The 23,477-nt window shown below is 37.5% G+C and overlaps 2 protein-coding genes across 8 annotated transcripts in view; one reads left to right on the top strand and one right to left on the bottom strand.

Moving 5' to 3' along the window:
- foxp3b (forkhead box P3b) overlaps window positions 1-23,477 on the bottom strand; it is a 47,390-nt gene that overhangs the window by 21,230 nt on the left and 2,683 nt on the right. For 3 of the 6 annotated variants that reach the window (XM_073910369.1, XM_073910368.1, XM_068223144.2), the window contains exon 1: window positions 14,328-14,426. The exons of the other annotated variants lie outside the window; for them this stretch is intronic. The gene's annotated coding sequence lies outside the window, so the exon portion shown is untranslated. Of the gene's footprint in view, window positions 1-14,327; window positions 14,427-23,477 lie in introns of those variants that run through there. 6 annotated transcript variants of the gene reach the window in all.
- gpr173 (G protein-coupled receptor 173) lies at window positions 6,214-21,919 on the top strand. 2 transcript variants are annotated; one of them, XM_005167058.6, is made up of 2 exons: window positions 6,214-7,280; window positions 16,327-21,919. In XM_005167058.6, the coding sequence occupies exon 2, from the start codon at window positions 16,558-16,560 to the stop codon at window positions 17,719-17,721; it is 1,164 nt and encodes a 387-aa protein (XP_005167115.1). In that variant the 5' UTR covers window positions 6,214-7,280; window positions 16,327-16,557; the 3' UTR covers window positions 17,722-21,919.

Genomic DNA, 23,477 nt, shown 5'->3' with positions numbered 1-23,477 from the left:
AACGAGTGAAAATGGGGTGCGGCTCCTTTAAGAGTTTGCCATTGTGTGTGCAGTGTGAATGTTGTCTGCCTCTGTGTGAGTGAATGTGTGAACTTTCTGTAAAAAGCGCATGTGTGCGGAACTTTCTTTTTCTCTGATGCTCGGATTAAGTTATTTTCAGTAATATATCGTGACAGAAGAATAAAGCACAAGATGTGGGATGCAACCTGTTGAGCCTTGATTTATTATTCTGCTGCGACCACGAGTCAGGTAAGCTAACCTGTATTTTTTTTTAACTCTATGCGTTACACAACGGCTTTCACGTGTATCCGGAATATGCAGATGTAAGTAATATTAATCATCCACATATCTTTTGCGACTTCATTATCTGAGATGTGAAACACATGGAAAAGCTGCCTGAAGACAATCAGTGCAGTCCGGTGCGACGCGAACGTGCTGGTGGAATGTGTGTGTGTGTGTTTACAGCAGTTTGACTGATAAATATGAATTTGTAGCTCAATCATTTGCCCGCAAAGCAGCATTTCCCATTGTTTACATTGTTGCTACAGCATATCGTTAACGCTAGACACTGTACATGTCACGATCAATTTCAACTAATAAAAACACTTACTGATTGTAGATCACAGCTTCTGCTGAGGAGATTTTAGCCTAATCCAGCACTGAACTGGGAGAGATTCTGGAAGCTGTTTTGTCAAATCATGCTTGCTGTGTGTTTTATAATTCTCTGGAATATAAATATTATTGAATACTAAGCACTTCTGTCTTTGTGTCGTGTCCTTTGGAAGCCCAAATACAGAAACAGACGAAGCTCTGTGGAAACAGCTGTGTTTAGATGCATTTTTAGGTTAATTTCTGTTACATCGCCTCTGGCCACGCCCCTTACCTGCAACGGCAGTTTGGATGCGAAGTAACGAACTTTTGCAATCTCACAGGGGGCGGAAGTATTTTTTGTAGTCCCCAAAATTCGTTCATTGTAGGCTTTGCTAAGCTTACTCTGTAAAAACTAAGGTCTCCCTTTGCATTGAATTTAGAACTTTTTACATTCAGAGATGTTGTTTATGTTCACACAGCTACATTACACATCAACTAAAGTTTAAAATATGATATCAAAGTGGACCACCCCTTTAAACTAGGGGTGCCCAAACTCGGTCCTGGAGTGGCGATGTCCTGCATATTTTAGTTCCAACTACAATTAAACACACCTGAACCAGCTAATCAAGCTCTTTCTAGGTTTACTAGAAACTTCCAGGCAGGTGTGTTAAAGGAAGTTGGAGCTAAACTATGCAGGACACCGGCCCTCCAGGACCGAGTTTGGGCACCCCTGGACTAAACACATCATGGTAACACACATAAAATTTAAGTTAGGCAATAAACATTATTTATCAACATTAAATTTAAATTTAAAATTAATTTTAAAATTAATTAAATTTTTTTTTTTTAAAGCACTAAAGTAATGTCAACAAAAAAGCATAAAAAGTGAAGTATCATTGGGAAATTTACAGTTATTTCTCTCTCTCTCTCTCTATATATATATATATACATATATATATATATAGTAAGGAAACATATATATATACATATATATATAGTAAGGAAACTTACTGTTAAACAGGTTGCAGATTTTCACTGTAGCATTTTTACAGTTTTTACTATTTTAATGACTTTTTTACTCATACATTTTCATACCTGTTTTGTTTTTAAATTTGAATGTGAAAATGTGCATTTTAATCATTCAGGCCTATTTAATTAAAGAATCATAAAGCACATACATTTTGCAATAAAGAGACTTAACATTAAGCCTTATTTAAAGCAAGCAACTAAAACGGCTGCTGTGATCACAGACCGAGAAAAAGATGCGATTTACATAAATGGGACTGTCCTCGCCAAACGTCAAGTTTGTTTTGATGAGAATTCTTATTTTTGTGGTTGGTAAATGTCACACATGTCATGTTTTTGATTTCTGATAAGCTACATTCTGATTTCCTCTGAAAGTCTGTCACTCACCATCGGCAGTCACATGATTAAATGTTACAAGTTACATGCCAGAAAAATCTGCACAGACAAACACTTTCACTGGAACGAGTGACAAATGTTCTTTCTAATTACCAAAACTGAACTCTCACATATCACTAATTATATCTATTGAGCAAACGAATAAATTCCTTCTCTTATTGATTGTGTTATTGATATAAATATTATTCATTAAAAGATCTGGTATTTGGGGCAGGCCCTGCACTCAAGGGCTGAACTGCATTATGTGTGATGGATTGGATGCTGATGCAGATGATGAGCATGTTCATTCATTACAAGCCTTGAGAGTGACTTGAGTCATCTTTTGAGTCAAATCATTTTTGCCTCAAACTGGCCTTTGAGTCCTTTTTTCAAATGATGTCGAAATGTAGTTTTACTGAGAATTCCTCAGTTTTAAAGAGTATTTAAAAAAAAACAAATGGCACAAAATACTCAAATTTTAAAGAAAAATGTAATGTATTGCAAAATTAATTTTTTTGTCATTTTAAAAATTATAAACACACACACACTGGCCACTTTATTAGGTACACCTTACAAACTTACTAGGACCCGCTTTTGCCTTTAGATCTGCCCTAATCCTTCGTGGCATAGATTCAACAAGGCAATAAAAATATTCCTCAGAGATTTTGGTCCATACTGACATAATAGCATCACGCAGTTGCAGCAGATTTTTTAGCTGCACATCCATGATGCGCATCTCCCATTCCACCACATCCCAAAGGTACTCTATTGGATTGAGATCTGGTGACTATGGCCGCCATTATGCATACCTTGGTTGTAACGAGTGGTAATTTGAGTTACTGTTGTCTTTTATTAGCACAAATCAGTCTGGCTCACTGGAAATTTTCTTATTTGTGGACCATTCTCTGTAAACCCTAGAGATGGTTGTACATGAAAATCCCAGTAGATCAGCAGTTTCTGGAATACTCAGACTGGCCCATCTTGCACCAACAAGCACTTACAATGAATAACATCCATCATTACGGTTTTAAATATGATCTTAAAGAGAAATTAAATAAAATGTTTTCTGCGATAACTGATGTCATCAATCTAAATAAATATGTTTATTAATTTACTAAAATAAATGTTAAAATGTAAAGTGGCGAACAAATAAAAGTAGGATTAAAATTATCTAACAGATCATAATTCCAAAAATACAAGCACCCAAAAAGGAAAGTCTAAAATTAGATTGAAACAAATAACCATGAAACAGATTTTTTTTAAAAGAGAGTTTTTTTCACACAAAACCAAAACTTTCTGTCATCATTCACTCATCCTTCACTTTCTTTCAAACCTGTATTGAGCTTCTTTCTTCTGGTAAAAGAAGATATTCTGAAAAAAGCTATAACTATAGTATTTTTGTTTTTTTGTTCCTACTGTGGAAGTCAATGGTTGCAGGTTTTCAACTCTCTTCAAAATATCTTCTTTTGTGTTCAACAGAATGAAGCCTATAAATAAACCACATGAGAGCGGGTAAATGGTGAGCTATACCTTGAAAATAAAGTAGTAAAGTATTACAACAAATAGAAGTCATAATAATAATAACAATTAAACAAAATATTTTTATCCAGTAATAATATTAAATGTTCACAGTAGAAACTGGCTTTTTTCAAGAAAAATTGCCTTTACTATTTAGGATGCATTTCCTTCGTGTGAGAACTGTCATATTTAGGAGATCGTTTCATTGAAGAAAAAAAAAAACTAGTGTCGAGCAGAAATGAGCACAGCAGCGTTCTGTCAGTTTGTCCACTAGAGGGCGCGATTCAATGGAGTACACTTAGCTTTTTTATTGTGGCTAGCCTAGTGCTATAATAAACATATAAATATTGATTAAGAAACTTTCATAAAGTGTTCTTAATAATCATAATAAAGTAAGAAACTACTACATAAGAAGTTGAGAGGATGCTTAAACCTGCTCTGTGACCAAGGCTGCATTGTACAGCAGCAGATGATAAAACATCACAGAATAATGATCTTTTATCATCAAACTTATAAAATACTCAGTGTAAAAGTATACACTTATCCAGCATTCTGATCTGCCTATAAATAATAACAACTTTAAAAGTGGGCTATTAGCAAATCTTGTCTATTTTTGTATTTCACTGTTTTCAGGTGAATGATTGTGTGTCCTCAGGTCGGTTTCCTCTTTGTTGGGTAAGGCCATCTGTTCCTGTGGCTTCCAGCGGTTCAGGCAGCTGTTTGGCCGGGCATGAGGGCACACGGCGGATCTCTGTGTCATGCAGAGACAAAACACCTTTTTACCAGGAAGTTACAGATAGATTAAACGCTCTCACGCCAAGGGCCTACTGAGTGAGCTGGCTAAAACATCGGGCTCCTCAATCAAAAATGTGCCAGACACCCAAAAGCCATGGAGGAGACCCAGGTGTGCTGTAAACTCTTTCTGATCATACTTTGAAGCATTTCTATATTCATTGGCTTAGACATACAAGCCATTTTTTATTCAGACGTTCTATGAATAAGTCTGAATTATGCAAATATTTCATAATTGGCATATAAATGCTGATTACTAAAATTATATGATCAATTAGTCATGATAACTGATGTTTTTTAATTCATTGTAACTTATTAAAGCAATTTAATCATGGTCTAACTTAATTTTATAAGTTACACAAGCTTTTTTAAGTCATTTTAACATAATATAATTTTAAAGGACTCATAAAGTTAATTTGATTAATTCAGCTTAAAAATTTAAAGCAACCAGGATTTTTTAATATAACCAGGATTTTATATATAAAAAATTAGGACCCCTTTGATTTTTTTTTTCTTTTTAAAATATTTCCCATACAATGTTTAACAGAGCACAGAGCAAGGGAGTTTTCAGTTTGTCTGATGATATTTTTTCTTCTGGAGAAAGATTTGTTTTAATTCGGCTAGAATAAAAGCAGTTTTTAATTTTTTTAAAAACATTAAGGACAAAATTACTAGCCCCTTTAAGCTAACTTTTTTTTCCGATAGTCTACAGAACAAACCATCAAAATACAAAAACTTGCCTTACCCCATCCTGCCTAGTTAACCTATTAACCTAGTTAAGCCTTTAAATGTCACTTTAAGCTGTATAGAAGTGTCTTGAAAAATATGTAAGTCAAATATTTTTACTGTCATCATGGCAAATATAAAATAAATCAGGTATTATAAATGAGTCATTAAAACTATTACGATTAGAAATGTGTTGAAAAAAAATCTTCTCGCCGTTAAACAGAAATTGAGGGGGGGAAAAAACGGGGGGGGGGGGGGGGGGGGGTTGGGCAAATAATTCTGAATTCAATTGTGTGTGTGTGTGTGTGTGCATGTATGTATATATATATATGTGTGTGTGTGTGTGTGTGTGTGTGTGTGTGTGTGTGTGTGTGTGTGTGTGTGTGTGTGTGTGTGCTTTCCAGCACCCTTGTGCTAAAAATAACCTAAAAAAACAGTCAAACAAGTTTGAAGGACAAATAAATGATGAACTGTTCCTTAAAATATTTTTTAGGGTTGGAGGGTGAAGAAATAATAATATAATAAAACTCATAATTTAATCACACCTTTACTTGTTTCAAACATTATGAGTTTCTTTCTTCTGTTGAACACAAAAGAAGATATTTTAAAAATGTTGCAAACCTTTGACCATTGTCTGTTTTTTTTTCCTACTATGGATATCAATGGTTACAGGTTTTTAGCTTTCTTCAAAATATTGTTTATGTATTGAACAAAAAAAGAAATGCAAAAGGTTTGGAACCAACTGAAGGAGAGTAAATAGTGAGTAATTTTTCATTTTTCAGTGAACTATCCCTTCAAACCCTAAAATAAATCATGCATGATGAAACCTATTAATTCAAAACTAAACACTTGTAAACTGTAAAGGAGAAATATGTTTTGTATTATCTTAGGCTGTATGTTATAATGCATATTGCAAATTTTAACATTTTTACAGTAATTTCTTTGAGTGTAATATGGGCTACCAAGCTCACTCCATCATCTAGCTTTCATAAAATATTTTGTCAAATTAAACAACAATAAATGCAAATAAAATATATTCACATCTACAAATCTCACGTGTTAGTAAAAGTGATAGATATATTTTTTAACACTGTCCATTTAAAAGTTGTGTTTGTGACCAGTGCACCAGAGAGTGACTGTGGTGGTGAGAACAGCGTCAATGAGGCTGCCGAAAAATCCCGAGACGTTTCCGAAGGGATCCGATCCAGAGAAAACTGAGGTAGAGCGCAGAGACGGGAGCCGCTGTTTCCAATTGACCATCGCAGAAGAACCCATTTCATTTCGTTCTTTTTTCGTTAACATTCTAAAATTAACGATGGCACCGGGATACTGACGGTCACGGCGAATTGACAGAATCGGGTCTGATTGCCATGTGTGATCCATCTTTTCTGCGCCTTGCATCACAGACCGTACCAGGCATATGCATTTTAAATATATAGGGCGCTTACATGTACTGTGTACATGTCTCTACATAGAAAGCCTACAGTATGTGAGAGGACAACGCTGATGCCAGTGGATATACCCGGGGATGATGCTTGATAAAGCGGATTTATTCCCGTCGAAGATAAGATGTGTATCGTTGTGGCGTGGGAGAAAATGTCTTTGGCTCCAGCAAGAAAATGAAGATGGGAAGAAGCGTCTTGTCCTGTAGCCCAGTAGCGAGAGCCAGTCGTTATTTACACTTCTAAATCTGCGCACAAGATAATGATACTGACGCCGTGTCTCAGGATTAAACCACAGAACACCGCAGAAATAGAGTAATTGTGCTATTGAACTCTGCTTGATTTAGTCACCGTGTGATGGGAATATACTGCTAAGGCTTGGCCTAGCTTTATGGAAAACCCGAAGACATGACATGCACACGAAAAAAGAGGAAACGATATTTTTGTTTTTTAAAACCCGTATGTGTGTAATATTCCAGTTTCGGGCATAATATCCTTCACACCGTTCAGCAAACGACTTTCCAGCCAAACAGGTCTTGTTTGTCAGACGTGACCATTCCCTGTATTAATTAATTCATTAATTTTTTTCGTTCTCTGTTGTTCATAAAGGACATCGAGATTCGTCTTGGATTATAATTTGGATTCATGTGCGATTCCCTGAACGCGTTGTGTCGGGACGAAAAAACCTACTCGCAAGTTTTTGTGTGTTTTTTCTTTTTTTATTTATTTTCCCTATATTTACAACAAGGTCCCGTTAAGGCCTACCATCGACACAAGATCCATTGTCTGAAGGAAGACAGAGAATTATAGGTAAGAGCTTCATAACATTATGTATGTCCTATTTGATGTTAACCTTATAATTAACTATAATGGGATAGGCGCTCGAGGATATACATAATAATACTTTTTTTAAAAATCAATGATCAAATTAAATATCGATGACTCTCGGCATGACGCATACTGTGTACTGAAGTGAAATGCAGGCCTGTTTTATGTAGCCTATTTGTTATTTCATTGTCCCTCATGCAAACATACGCGAACGCGCGCGCACGGAATAACACACACACACACACACACACACACACAGAGAGAGAGGGGGGGGGGGCGCCGTAGTTCTTCATGATATCTAATGATAACCATGCAGGTCACAGTCCTCAGTGCATCTAAGAAGATGTGAATCGCACCCAAGAGAGTTAGATAACGAAATATCAGTGTAACACAGTCTGGGACTGTCGCTCTGACAGTGTCCATACGGGATATTTGCTCTTTTGCGTATTGGCTGTGCGGGTCACGTCTTTAGTTCTAAGAAATTCATTATTTTCATGCTCTTTCTTGTGTCTCACGGAAAGCCATCGACAACGCGCGCGGCTGTAAACCAGCCTCCAGCTCACTAAACGGTTCAACATCAGTATTGCGCATCACCAAGCGCAACGCAAATAAAGATGATGGAGATAAAGAGGAAACATTTTATAAAAGCTAACCACGAACGACGGGATCACATTGTTCTTTCTCTATCGTATCAAAACGATAGGTGTGGGAGAGTCGAAATGATTCAGGCTCGTTTGGTTGGTGAATTCCGCGTCGCCTCCTCCCACCGAGACCACGGTAGCGATATTCACTGCTGTTGCTATCCAGCCTTCCACCTCCAACCAACTCCCTTTACATCTGACTCCTCCCAACGACATCGAGGGCCTTCTCACTATTAATGCGAGATAAGAGCACACTAAACCTCTGGAGGGAAATATTAAAGAGTCAGAAGAATTAATTCAACATAATGATAACCCAGGAGATGACAACTGTAATGGCACAAAGGCCTCCCTTAAGGAAAATGTTTGTTTGTGTGCTGTCAAGTGTGATAACGCATTTCTTTTAATCATTTATCATTTCCTTAATTTAATTTGTCTAAGAAAATCTATTTTCATTTCAAATTAAGTCAAATTTCTTTGTTTTAATAATACATTATGTAAATTACTCGTATACAAAAAAATGATAGGTTGTGTCAACCCAACAACTGGATTAATTTTTAAACCCAACGCTTGGGTTTGTTCATTTTTTACCAAATTCGAGTAGAAATAACCCAGCATTTTATTTACAGGAGGGCTGTAAGTAACTCTGGCAGAATGTCTTACAATATTAATAAAACATTTAAGCACAAAAGCAAACACTTTAGCTAATAATTATCTGCTTAATCACATCCAGCATGATTACCTCATGTTTTTGTCTGTATTATTATGTTTTTAGATAATATGAGGCATGAAATATTAGTACAGATATATTTAATTGAAGTCATCAATATTCATTTTTGAAGACAAATAATGTCCTTTGCAGTATAATAATGTTGCAGTGCATAGTGATAAACAGGCATTTAGGAAAAGGACTGTGTTGCTGTGTAATTAAAAACTGAGAGGGCCATTGCCCCAGGGGGTCTTTTCTACCATACAGCCCCACGAGGGACATTTAAATTCATTAACATCAAGACCAGTTTGTCTTCAAGACAGATAGCCCATATTAGATACTGAATATCTGAGAGACTGATCATCAAAGGCCTTTTCAAAAGTATTGTGGAGGAGGGTAAATTCTGTTTCATTGAACGAATGAAACTTCTCAGCCGCCCTCTTTGGAATGCGTGCATTTCTCCCACGAGTCTATCTAGAGCTGAGAAAACAGAGAGAGGTGAACTTTCACTGATGTAGGTGACATGAATGAAGCTCTGACGCATCCAAATAAGCCGCATATTTGTGTAGCTGTTAATTTATCAGAGCCAAAAAAAAAAAAGTGACTGTGGGAACAATCCGCACGCGAATCGAGAAAATCTGCATATCTGCGCACTGTAAAAACGTTAATACTTCCCCCAATACCAGGTCGACATACCTCCATTTTACACGAGAAAATTGTGACATTAAGCAGTTGGGAAAACTCTTCTGGTTTCATGCTCCTTTTATCTTTTCAGTTGCATAAAGTTTAATGACATGCATGTAGTACATTTGATAAATTACTTTGAATATCAATTGTCATCGATCTATCTCTACCCAACAATCGGAAACATTTTAATGATATCAATGCTAAGACTACCATTCTGAAACTGAATCAGAGTGAAACTGCCTATTCAAATAACACCTTTAACTGATACAAAGCTGTACAATTCGCAAACCAATTACAACAGGTTGTCACGATATGAGGTTGTAACATTTTGTCCTCTCTATGACAGAAACATTCGCTCGAGTCTCCATTCCGGCTGATTATTCCTCATGAGTGACACTTCCCTTCCCTCACCTCGATGCATACAATTCTGAGTTGCATTCAGGCTTACAAAGACACATACACCGCACAAGGCAGAAGGACCCTGTAGCCTAGCAACAAGCAGCTGTAATTGCTGTGACACAAGTGAATTAGTGTTTCTGCTCTAAAACAATGGGTCGGCGCAGTTCTATCTCCTGTTGAACTAAGGTACTAGTGACTTTGTCATCAGCCGTCATCTACATATAGCTTTCTCTTTACCAGAGGTTGTTAGCTGGTGAAAGCTAGCTCAAGTGTCTCTTTAAATGCTGGCAATATCACCGCATGGTATACACCTGAATTCAACAGCGTTGACAGAATGTGCTAGTTAGCTGTTCTACGACACTTCATGGTGTCTGTTTGACAAGTGTACATGCCTTTGTCTAAATACCTCAACCAGGGGTGGGGCTTTTTCATATGCGAGCAGAAATGAGGCGTAACTTCCAGTAATGTGGTAAAAAGTAGACAGAAATCAGCAGCTGTGGAATAACGTCGCTGTATATTCGAAAGATCTGCCTTGAAGATTTGCTACAGCCTTAAATGTTGATTAAAACGATTTACCATTGCCTTACCTCCCCCTTGCCCCAGCATCCCGGTCCACATGCCTATATACTGAACACATAAAAAGTGATGCGTTGTAGCCTAGCAACAATGAGGTAATTACCATGAAAGACTAGTTGCTGGCATGCTATGTAGCGTGTGGTGGAAACAGCTGATCTGCTCGCCTCTAAGGGGGAAGCAGAAGATGCTCCTCAGCATGGCACAGCAGATGCTTACAGGACCCCTGTTTATCCCATTCAGCAGATTATTGATCGATCTGTGTTTACTGATGGTGGACACAAATGAAACCGCTTGTTCTTTAAAATATAAATGTTATTAAAGCTTCCCTGAAGTGACATAATGTAGGCAATGTTGCTCAGTCTGTTGGATGGATGTTTCTTACAATACAGTATGTCAGGAAATTTCCTGGAAGACAGGACAGAAGCTTCTCCCTTAAAAAAAAAAAAAGCCAGTAGTGTTTTGTTTATATCACATCTCGATCAGAGCCATTCATCTCACTGAAGCCATATTTGAGAGCTTATGACATCCACAGTAATGTTGAGCCTTTCTAAACATCGCGTATCCAAATCTTCTCCGAATAGAATTCAAATGGGTCTGCTATGGTTTGTGGTCTGCGTTGACTTAAATGCAAAACTAGATTTCACTCACCCTTATGGAAAGCATATTTACTGTACATTGTCTGAATTTGAGTGACGCGGTGGCGCAGTAGGTAGTGCTGTCGTTTCACATTCACAGCAAGGTTGCTGGTTCAAACCTTAGGCTGGGTCAGTTGGCGTTTCTGTGTGAAGTTTGCATGTTCTCCCCGCATTCGCGTGGGTTTCCTCCGGGTGCTCCAGTTCCCCCCACAGTTCAAAGGCATGCGGTACAGGTGAATTGGGTAGGCTAAATTGTTCATAGTGTATGAGTCTGAATGAGTGTGTATGGATGTTTCCCAGAGATGGATTGCAGCTGGAAGGGCATCCGCATAAAACATATGCTGAAAAAGTTGGCGGTTCATTCTGCTGTGGCAACACCATATTAATAAAGGGACTAAGATGAAAAGAAAATGAATGAATGAATAAATGTCTGAATTTGTATCCTCTATATAGGGTACTACGTCCCATTCACCATATGAAAAAAGTAGGAATGCTCCGATTAGGATATTTGGAGCCGATACCACATACCGATAACTCATCATGAGGATCGGCTGATATAAAGTACCGATTCTGATACTTCAAGCTTTATATAACTTTAGTTAAATGAAGAATGCCGCATTTAATCCCTCAAACATGTCTCTTATAACATGTCATGGTCAGAAGCAGCTTTACAAAAAAATAATAGATAAAACAGGTTAAAAAATTAAGAAAAATGACAAACAAAACAATTTGGAAACATTGCAAATAATAGAAGAATGATTTAACGTCTCAATCAAGAAGTTTGTAGTGCATATTTAATGCATAGGAAGATCCATTTTAGCTTCTCCTGCTTGTAAACCTGTTAGTGAACACTTGCAATCGGTACATGTGAGTGGCCAGATTACAGAGTATCAACTGAGTCTTGAACTGTGATTACCAGCCAATTCCGATCTATGGCAGATCAATCGGAGCATCCCTAGAAAATAGTATTTTTATGAATAGGTGGATGATTTGAGTTGCTGCTTTACCATTTTTTTGTGGGTGGGCAGCTATGAATGTTATCAAAATTGTGTTATCTTTAAAATATGATATTTTTCGTTGTTTTGGTGCATACTAGTGCAGTGGTTCTTAAAGTGGTGGTCGGTACCCTCTGGGGGGGTCGCGGGACAATGACAAGGGGTCGCTTGGTGATTTCCAAAACTCAAATAAATTTTATTAAACTATTAAAATTACCATATTTTATTCCTAATACACAGAAGATAGTTAATACTTGCGTTAAAGAAACAACAACATACAAATAAAATCAGCCATCCGACTTTAATTTTTATATTAAAATGTAATGAAATTAATAAATGACTATAAAAAAACATTATATGGTTAATAGACTGTTGCATTTTTGTGTTGTCATATGCTTATGTTTTTGTATGCCTATAGTTGTGTCTGCAACGTTTACATATTTACAGTATAACCACCTTGAAAAATGGGGGTCGCAAGTTACTGACAATGATATTTTAGGGGTCGCGGGCTGAAAAGTTTGGCAACCCCTTTACTAGTGTATAGATAACCTTAAGTGGAAGTGAAGCAGTCAGTCAAGTTTACATTATTTTGTAAATTGGTTTCCACTTTAAAGGGGTGGTCCAGAGTGTATTTTCACAGCTTGGTTGTGTTTATGGTGTGCTAAGCAATGTGCTCATACTTCATTCGTAAAAAAATTGCGTTATTTTTTCATATATCTTACTTTGATTATATGCAGCCACTCAGCTAACATGAAAACGACTGTCATATTTCCCAGTTCCTCCGAAAGCCCACCCTCAAGAGGCTCTGATTGGTCAGCTAACATAATTTGCTGTGATTTGTGGATCGGCTCCATGTCACCAGGAAGCGTGTCTGCTATAACAATGCATCTGACCACGCCCCTTCGCGGTGCAGGGTGTATGCTCATAGCCTGAAGGGTTTATAATCTCATTAACCCGGATGTATTTTTTTGTAGTCCCCAAACTTTGTTCACTGTTGGCTTCGCTAAGCTAACTCTGTAAAAGCCAATGTCTCCCTTTGCATTGAACTTTAAACATATTTCTAAAATGTTGTTTATTTTGACACATAAACATTATACATTAACTAAAGTTTAAAATATGATATCATAGTGGACCACCCCTTTAATGAAAACGTATTAAACTATTAATGAAACCATTTTAAAGTAATTAGCATGTTTTTCTAAATAGCTTTTAGTACAGGGGCACCGCCATCTTGGAATATAGTTGTGTCTGACACCATGGGGTTGGTTTCATTCCCTGGTTTCTTTCGTTAATGGACTGAGACTGTAAAGCCTAATTTAACCCAATGCGTGAGGTTTTGGACGTGCATCACAGAGCTGGTGCAAATACAAGCATTAAAGTTGTCTAATAAATACAAAAATAGTTAAACGTTTACTATTTTTTAATACCTTTCATTTGATGAGATTTGGTCCACTCTCATGCTGGTCTAGCTGTGCCTGACGAGGCGATTTACATTCAGGCTAATGTAACGATTAAAGCACATGACTTTATGCTTTACTAAGTCACGTTTTTGTGGGTTATGTCAAGGCATTTTTCCTTTTCAAATCGATCTCTCAACATGAAGGACGTAGAAAAATGCCATGTAAAAAAACAGCAGCGATCTTAGGTAAACCAGCAGCAATCTTAGGAAAAACAGTGGCGATCTTAGGCTGTTTCTCAATTCGAAGAACGCAGAAAACGGACTTGTGTTTTTGTAGAGACCGGTCTTGCCAAGTTATCTCGGAATAACTCGGGAGACCGCAAGAAAGGAGAACGCGTCCTGTGAGAAATGAGATGCTGCATTCTTTCTGATGGTCACATGACCTTCATACGTTTTCATCAGAGAATGATTTAAACATACAACTATTTATTGTTTTTCCTCTTTTCATAATATATACTATGCATAAATATCTTACAAATAAACGTTGCACAATACAAAAAAAAGTAACTTTAATAAAATTTTTATCAAATAAACACCTTTAATGTGTTTATTTTTCTTTATAAAGATTTCCCTGGTAATATTTAATTTCACAGTGTCATTTAGGGAAACTCCTGAGACAAGTTATATTTCTGAATTTTAACAATAACTCTACATTAAACACTGCACTTCCCACTTCCTTTATTCAGCCGCAATGACTTCTGGGACTTCGAGTAAATTTTGTGCTCAAGTCTGCATCAGTGCATCCTCGATATCAAGAACACTTTTGGGAACTTTTACGCATCCACTATTCTTGAATTTTAGAACTGAGCTTTGGCAGTTGATGATGACGTTAGACGAGAACACAAGATCGCTGAAGAACGCATATTGAGAAACAGCAATTGTTTGGTTTGAACATGAAAAGAGGGGCTGTAGTAGTGAAAAGTGAAAGTACCTGTTTCATTACGTTGGCATCGAACCTCATTGAAACAATTGTTGAAACCCAGTCAGGCAGCGTAATACAGAAAGTGGACCAAAGTGCATCAAACAATCTGTAATTTAAAAGGGGAAAAGGAAAAATAGAATAAATATATTTTTTATATTAGACACACATCTGATGCTTGTATTTGCACCAGCTCCAAACCCACAACTTTGGGAGTAAACTAGGCTTTGCCATCTCCGTGTTCAGTCCATTACTTCCGTTGTACTTGTTTAGCTAAGGAAACAGAACCAACCCAATGTCAGATACAGCAATATTCCAAGATGGCGGTGCCCTAGCTCTTAAAACTATAGCAAAACATATCTGTTTTCTGCAAAATGGACTCAATAATCGAATTTGCTTAATATCTTTTCATTAAAGTGGAGATCAATTAACAAAATAATGTAAACATCACTGACTGCTTCACTTCCACTTTAAGACTTTAATTCACAGTAACCCAAAGAAATCTATTTAATTTTATGGGGACTTGGGAAGTACATAACTTAAGAAAGAACTGACGCTTTGTTTATTATTATATCCTATATTATATATTTTGAAATGTGACAGATATGAATGTATGCCTTGCTTTTCATTTAAAACCGTTAATATTTATTCATTTTAGAAATAAATGTTTCATGAATGTACATTTCACAGCGGTACTGAACTCGGAGCTGAGCCAGTGTTTTTTTTTTTCTTTACAAGGTTTAGTGTGAGACTGCAATTTCACAAGGCTGTTCACACAGTGCTGGAAACCTATTATGCTAAATTCATTTTTACATGTTGTTTGATGTATACCCACAGTGTGTAAACACCACCTGTTTCGGTTAATATACATAACTGACTGTGTTTATGCGAATTTGAGTGTGTGTTTTTTTAAACAACCCAGTGGTTGTCGACTGCGCTCCTGGGCCACCTCCCCAAAAAACTGATGTTACATTTTCACAGAATACCAGAGCCACAGGAAGTAAGGAAAATGGGTGGGAAGCTCCTATTGACACTATAAATATGCAAAAATGGATGTCAATCCAGGGTTTAAGACTGTACAGTTTGAAACTCTAGCTTATAAATACCCCAAATTAATTATTAAACTTGGGTACATTATGAGCAGTGTAAAACATGAGCTTTTATAAGTGAAGCACTTTAGAGAAGATGTGCAACTTGTGCAAAACACCGGGTCAGTAAGGCCTCTTCATGCGGCATGACGCTAAACTACGCACGTGGGCTGGTGTGATTTCGGTTTAATCAAAGCTGTATTTCTTGTTTTGTTTTTTCATATATTAAACCTTTAAAACATTTCCATACCCTGCATTATTTTCCATACAGATTTTCTAGAAGTGGCAAGTTTATTATTATTTCTGTCTGGCTAGAATGACACCCCTTTAAGCATTAGAAAATAGTGAGAAACTGTTTTGAGAGCATATGCTGTGGTTACAGGAATGAGGGTGGTGTAACCTGGTGAACATGAGAAAAACAGTTGCAGTTTACCTTAAGCACATTTAACGAACATGTAATCGAAGGTTACATCATTACATCTAGGCCAAAACTGCATTAACATTAGCTTGCTATTTATCTTTTATAGGAGTGATAATGCGTCATAATTAGGTTAGCTTGAAACCTGAACCTTTCTCATTTAAGTCATTTAAGTTTCAGTTTAGTTAGGAACGCTATATACACTGGTAGTTTGCTATTGGACATATGTGCCTTCCTCAGTTGACTAATAACTTTACATGTTTTATTTTCAAAGTAAAAAATAATAATTAAAAAAAGTGTTTCTAAAGGTATCAAGAAGAATATTTTTTCCCTCAGCATCAGTATCACTTTATGCTCGCTCAATCTTCTTGACCTAAAAACTTTCTCCCAGGCATTACACAAATGCTAAATTGTCCCTGAAAGCCAGTAGAGTTTGTGGCATTTAAAAACTAGCATTTGTGTGTGAGAAAACAACAGTAACAAATGTTTTGTCCTTTATTCATAGGTGTCGAGGCCAAGAGAGGTGGCACATTTGAAAGGACGCTCCAAAGAGAACTGTACAAAATGGGGCAATGCAGATCAAGCTTCTCTCCTTCCATTTGAGACAACAACGAAAGGCAACCACGAGGACGGACGACAGCTCAGCCGGAGGCGGCGAAGGTGGAGGAGGGAGTGGAGGAAGTGGAGGTAAAGGAGGAGTTGAAGGAGGAGGGGTGCGATTCCAGCAGCAAAAGGTATGGCCAACGGAAACGCAAGCAGCGATGGGCCTGGGAACCCCTTGGCGGCCGTGGTGTCCACAACAGGTGGAGTGATGGGTGGAGCACCTTCTTCTGCCGTCTCCACCTATGTGAAACTCGTCCTTCTAGGCCTGATCATTTGCATCAGCCTGGTGGGCAACTTAGTGGTATCCCTGTTGGTGTTACGAGACAGAGCCTTACACAAGGCACCATACTACTTTCTTCTGGATCTCTGTCTCGCCGACACCATTCGCTCAGCGGTCTGCTTTCCCTTCGTGCTGGTGTCCATCAAGAACGGCTCGGCCTGGACTTACAGCGTGCTCAGCTGCAAGGTGGTGGCCTTCATGGCCGTCCTTTTCTGCTTCCATGCTGCCTTCATGCTGTTCTGCATCAGTGTCACACGCTACATGGCCATTGCCCACCATCGTTTCTACTCCAAGCGAATGACCTTCTGGACCTGTGTTGCGGTGGTGTGTATGGTCTGGACACTGTCAGTCGCCATGGCCTTCCCGCCTGTCTTTGACGTCGGCACGTACAAGTTCATCCGTGAGGAGGACCAATGTATCTTTGAACATCGCTACTTCAAGGCCAACGACACGCTAGGCTTCATGCTAATGCTGGCTGTGCTAATCCTGGCCACTCATGTGGTGTACATGAAGCTCCTGCTGTTTGAATACAAGCACCGAAAGATGAAGCCGGTCCAGATGGTTCCAGCCATCAGCCAAAACTGGACCTTTCATGGACCTGGAGCCACCGGTCAGGCGGCTGCAAACTGGATAGCTGGGTTTGGCCGTGGCCCAATGCCTCCCACTTTATTGGGCATAAGGCAGAACTTGCACAACCAGAACAGACGCCTACTGGGCATGGAGGAGTTTAAGGCTGAGAAGCAGCTTGGCAGGATGTTCTATGTCATTACCTTGTTTTTTCTGGTGCTCTGGTCCCCGTACATTGTGGCCTGTTACTGGAGGGTCTTTGTGAAGGCATGCACCATCCCGCACCGGTATCTGTCCACCACTGTGTGGATGAGTTTTGCCCAGGCAGGTGTGAACCCCATCATCTGCTTTTTCCTCAACAAGGACCTGAAGAAGGGTCTGCTGGCCCACCTGCCTCCCTGTTGTAGAACTCCACCTCAACTGCCCCGTGAGCCTTACTGTGTCATGTGAAGATGAGTGTTCATTCATTATGTTTTTTTGTTGTTGTTGTTGTTTATTAGTTTTTTCTGTTCTTTCTCTTCTGGATGGTTGAAAAGTGGACAGCCTGGGGGAGGGAATAAGAGGTCTTTAAAGATGGAGACATGGACAAACTTTAAGAGTTGTTCTGTTGTGGCCTTTGATTCAGTTTAAGATGCTTTAAAGGGGTGGATGTCATTGAATAAGCATCTACTGTCACCTTAATGATTTTTAAAGGGAAAATGGGCTCTAAGCTAATGTGTGGTTTGGTAATCAACTCTAAACTGGTTTGAAGAACCATATGTTTCTTATTTGGGTGGTGCAAATTTGCAGATCAGCCAAGCCGGTGTTATATTTTTTGGTGAATGTATGAAGGCTATGTCAAATGGCTTTTTTATGATTGATCGCTACAAACATTACCTTTTGATTTGGCTCAGTATGTGTATCCCTTTACATGGATCCTGAGGGCCTCAAATCAAAGATTTGCAAAAATAGTATTCATGCCTTGTGAACAACTGCACTCCTGGCAGAGAAATTTATATTATTTGAACTACTGATTCAAAAATACTCAATGTGCATGTGTATTACCCTATCTTTAAGGGAAAACAAACTTGAGATTTAACATTTTCTGAGAAAGAGTGCCAAGCATACGCCTCTGGGAATGAATGAGGCTGACAAAAAAGACAAAGTTCCTATAATTTGTCCTAATTGGTTGGGCTGAATCCTTCCTGTGACTCAGGCAGGAATTAAGACAGTGTGTAGAAAAATAAGGAACTTCCAGAAGAAATAATATTTTTCCTCTCAAGATGATTCAGAGGGATTGTAGATGAAAGGAGCTGACTGAAAATGTGAATGAATCTGCGTGAATTATGGCCTATTCAGGTTTTCCCTGAGTTACATTTTACTGTAAATTATTGTTTTTTATTTATGTTTTTTTTCTCTCTTTCTCTGAACTCTGTTTACTTATTCATTTATAAATTGTTTCATAGCATTGCACAAAATAACTCATGCCCTTATAATTTCTATGATCAGTCTTATGAAAAGGTAAAGTACTGTATCTGGTCTCGCTATGTGAAGTGATAGATCAGGATTGATTGAAAAATGTGATATGAGGTTAAACCAACCAATCATTTATCCTTCCAAATGATTGCACAGATGATGTTGAAAACAAAGTCACTTAGTCTTTGGTGTCTTGAATTACTTGAATGAAAGTTCGCTAGTCTATCAGATGTATATGAAAGGTTTTTTCATACACATATCTTGGTGGGTTGTTAATGCAACCTTTAATTTCTCAAGCATTTGTAAGAGACAGGTAGGTTGCATTAGAGGTATTTTAGTTTGTATTTACAGACTAATAAATGACGAGAGGATTCCTGCAAGGAACAATTTGGTCAAGAGGTGTCAAGAAACCTAAAGTTGAATGTTTGTGCTGGACTGAAGTCTAATGTATAATTCGGCCTATACAAATGGTTATTTAAAAAAATGGAATGTGTTTGACATTAGGAAAAACATATAAGCTATTAGAGGAATGTTTAGAATTATTTTTAAAATAGTAAATTTTAATAGGAGCAAATAAGTGTGTTCATATAAACTGGATACATTTGAAAATGGTGCTTTCATTTAAAATTGCTCTCCGTCTACACTATTGTTCATCCACAATGAAACGTCTGAAAACGATAACATTCACTGCAAGTAAGCATTACATCTCCCATCGAAGAAATGCACTCTGAAGTATACAAACTGACATTAGCAATGATTCAAACTAAAAAGTAGCCAAAACAAGGTGGTATAACATCATACACCATCTCGCCTTCGGCTGAGTCACACAACTAAAACAGCATTTTCAAATATATCCACATAGTTAGCGAATCACCTCAGTGTTGGTGGCCAAAACAGAAGGAAAAAAGCTGCGTTTTCACGCAAAAAGGTTGTGTAGACAAGGCCTCAGTGTCAAATAAATCTGAAAGAATATTTTGCACATAACTCACGAAATCATTGATCAGCTACTTGATTTCTCTGGCATATTTTGACTTGAATTAGAATGCTGACCAATGCAGACAGGACAGATTGTAATATTTATGTGAATGTTCAATGAGATCTCTCTGTAGAGTAGGCGTGGGATTGGTAAGAATGACCAGACTTTCTTTTTCTGAAACCTGTCATTGCGACCGAACACACAGAAAACAGCATCTATGATGAGCAGAAAAAGAGGAATATTTTTTTCTGTTGTCTGCATTTTATGCCTTACTCCATTACCAAGGTTTAATGTTACCAATGCAAGAATGAGATGAAAGCTGTATGCTTCTACAGACACCAATAAATCATGCTAAAACATATGCTGGGGAAAACACAACACTGTGTATTAGTGGATTACCGGAGGACACGTCTTGCTGCCCTTCACAAGCCTGCGAGTGAGAAGTCATCGGTTGTGATAACCAATTCACGAACTGCAACACGCGGGACTGTACAACTTTGCTCAGTTCTCTGGAGAGACTTGAATTTACGAAGAAAAGAAAAAAAATTACGACAGAGAGACACAACTTGATTTTCCGTGGAATTAAAAGGAACTTTTAAAAGGATTCTTAAGGATTTCTTTGAGACTTTTTTTCTTCTTCTTGTCTTTGGGCGGGCTCGGGGTGGGGGACAGTACGTGAATGATGGTTTGGGCTATTGTTGTATTCACCTGTGAATAGGAAATCGCTTGGGTTGGTGTCGGGGTTGGGAGGAATGGATGTGATTTTGTAACAAGCAAAAATGCCTGGTAGAACATTTTTAGTTGCTTCAGGCATCTTATCTTTTGTAAAATAACTGTGAACCTCTGTGTAATTTCATGTGTATTATATGGACAGCGCACTAACTTCAAGTGGGGGGCGGAGTGAAGGGTGGGTTTACGACCCTTGATCGTCATCTTTTTACCACGCATGTGTGTGTGTGAGTGTTTACGCCGAGTATGAGTGTGTGGACTGAATTGGGCACTCATGACGAGCAAAGCAAAGGTCAGAGATACACCATCTGATAGGAAACGCTCCTGAAGTTGGTTCACTAAAATTTCAATGCTACAACACTACTGTAAACATTACAGTGAGCTGAGCCTTAAATGATACAATGTTGATTCAAATCGACAGGGGATATGGATCATGATCTTGTTTACTACACCTACAACACCTACATAAGAACAGACAGTTATGGGTCAACAATTCTAGCTTTACAATGATGAAATTATCTTATGAAGGAATTTTATCTTAAGTAGATTTTAAAAAGCCTAATTTGGCTAAATAACTTTGATTTGCTCATTAGATATAAAAAACAACCAATTGTTCTAGATCAGGGGTGTCAAACTCCGTTCCTGGAGGGCTGCAGACCTGCAACGTTTAGTTCCAACCCTGCTCCAACACAACTACCTGTAGGTTTCAAACAACCCTAAAGGACTTAATTACCTTGATCAGGTGTGTTTAATTAGGGTTAGAACTAAACTCTTAGAACGGAGTTTGACACCTATGTTTTAGATCATCCTAAATATAATTCTGGGGTCTTTAAAACAAAATACACACATCCTAAAGTGCTGGATTGTTTCAACCCGAAGATAAGGTTAAATTAATTTGTTTAACATTTTTACCACAGCTGTTGAAAATGTTATTTTTTGTGACCCAAATTTAGTTTGAAACATCCCAGCACTTTTAGAGTGGAGTAAAAATGTACCATGTTGTAAGGTAAACAATAAAGGAATATATTTGCTTAAAATAGTTTAAAACTATTTACTTGGAATCAGGAAAGATTTAGCTAACATACTTGTGTCTTATTTTTTTGCCTTTGTATTAATGATTGATAGTGCCTGACTTGATCACAAAATCACATTTCTGAATAATTGCCAAATTACACAAACATGAATGAGTACTACTAAATGAACGGCTTAAAATACTATAGAACAGATAGATACTGTATGACAAGCACTCATACATCTCACTATTATGACACCAGTAGAGAGCGCATATCCATCAAACGGTAATAATGCTGAAATTTGAGTGGAACAACTCAGGAGTTGTTTATTAGTGAATGCATGATGAATGAAGGGGGTAAAGGAAAATTAAAAAAAAAAAAATTCAAAGAAACGCGAGTCAGCTTTCAGATATCTTGATCTGTAAATCAACAGGATTTTTTTCCAACATGACAATAAAAGTTTACTTTTGTTGCATTTTTGACTTGTTATTGTTAGCATGTGCGTAACCTAAAGTTATTCACAGCCACTTCAGGTTCACACATTTGGATTATCAGTTGTGACCTTTGGCCTTAATCTAGCAGACATATGTATGATGTTCTGCACTGCAGAAAGGCACGAGTGAGTCAGCTAAAATATGTCACTGCACTATACTGGGTTGTGTTTCCAAAGCTTCAAAGTAACTCACTTAATTACCATAGCACAGTCCATCTCTGAAGAAGCTAACCAGCTAGTTATGACTCTATCCAGACGTGCACAGGAAATATGTTGCACATGTTGTTAGAAGAATGTTGATTTGCAGCGGCCTATTTTTTCACAATATACATTTCAGCATTTTTTTTCTAAAGCTCTCATTTCTGAGAACCAGCTTTTTTCTGATTGGTCATAAAGGCCAAGTCTGTTGTGATTAGAACTTTTTACAGCATGTTGCAAATAGAGCCGGGTGGTATATTGTGTGTACAATATTTATAAACTATTTCACAATATTTTTATTAATGATATAGTTTGAAATTGAGACAGTACTGTTTATATTGATAGGCTCTACAACAGTTTGATAGAAGCTCTTCTGGAAAATAGCAAACAATACAAAGTGAGCTAAGGTGCAAAATCCGGTTCATTCTAAAAATGAGTCAAGTCACAAAATATATAGACTATATATCATAGTCTGAAGCAATTTTCCTTGTCAAATCCTCTGACAGATAACATACTGCTGACAGACTGTGTTTGTGATGTTTTCTTTAGAGCCTAATTTACATTTTACATGCATATTCTTCATGCTAAAAATGTTATTAAGTTATGAAAATATGTCTATTTTGCTCTGCTTGAGCCTTCCACATGGACAGCCATAAAAATAGAGATTTGGGGCCCTTTCATACATGAGGTGCAATATGGCGCAAGACGTGTTTGGTAGAATTTGTTGCTATTTTCATACCAGCACAACCTTAATTTTCATGTTTGCACCATGTTGTTTAAATAGCAATTCCATTTGTGCCACTTTGTGGACTCATGGGTTTTCCAGTCTAAAAAAAAAGGTGTGTTCAGGTGCATTGTTGGTGCGTTGCTATTTTAAAGAACTGATAGACTGTGCCATTGACCAAATAAAAACTGTTTGAAAGTACAGTGCAAAGCACGATAGTTATACACCTATGCAGGTCCAAAACACGTACACATTGCTTAATACACACAGGTCATATATCAACACACAAATATCTTTACATATGAAAAAAATTTAAGGATTAAAATGTTCCAAAAATTATGTTCTACATAAGTATAAAAACCACTACCTCCCAGTTAATTCATGACAATTTGCATTTCTATAATGTTATTGTTATTAGCTGATTATTTATTATATGCAGATTTATATTTGTTTTCATAAAAACAAGGTTACATTTGACCATCTGTCAGGCTTTGGAGGTGTATGCATTGCCATAAGGGGCATAAGAATAGGACTTGTGTTTGGATATAACTCATTTTTTTTACCACACTATGTTATTATTGTTCATTTATTCATTTGCTTGAAATTAGAACTGAATTT

Source organism: Danio rerio, chromosome 8 (assembly GCF_049306965.1).
Source record: "Danio rerio strain Tuebingen ecotype United States chromosome 8, GRCz12tu, whole genome shotgun sequence".
Taxonomy (NCBI): Eukaryota; Metazoa; Chordata; class Actinopteri; order Cypriniformes; family Danionidae; genus Danio; species Danio rerio.
The sequence above is the reverse complement of the archived record's forward strand: the minus strand, read 5'-3'. Positions and strand labels throughout refer to the sequence as shown.

Bases quoted from the DNA above. Each gene is read 5' to 3' on its own strand.
- gpr173 (XM_005167058.6), top strand. From the start codon at position 16,558: ATGGCCAACGGAAACGCAAGCAGCGATGGGCCTGGGAACCCCTTGGCG.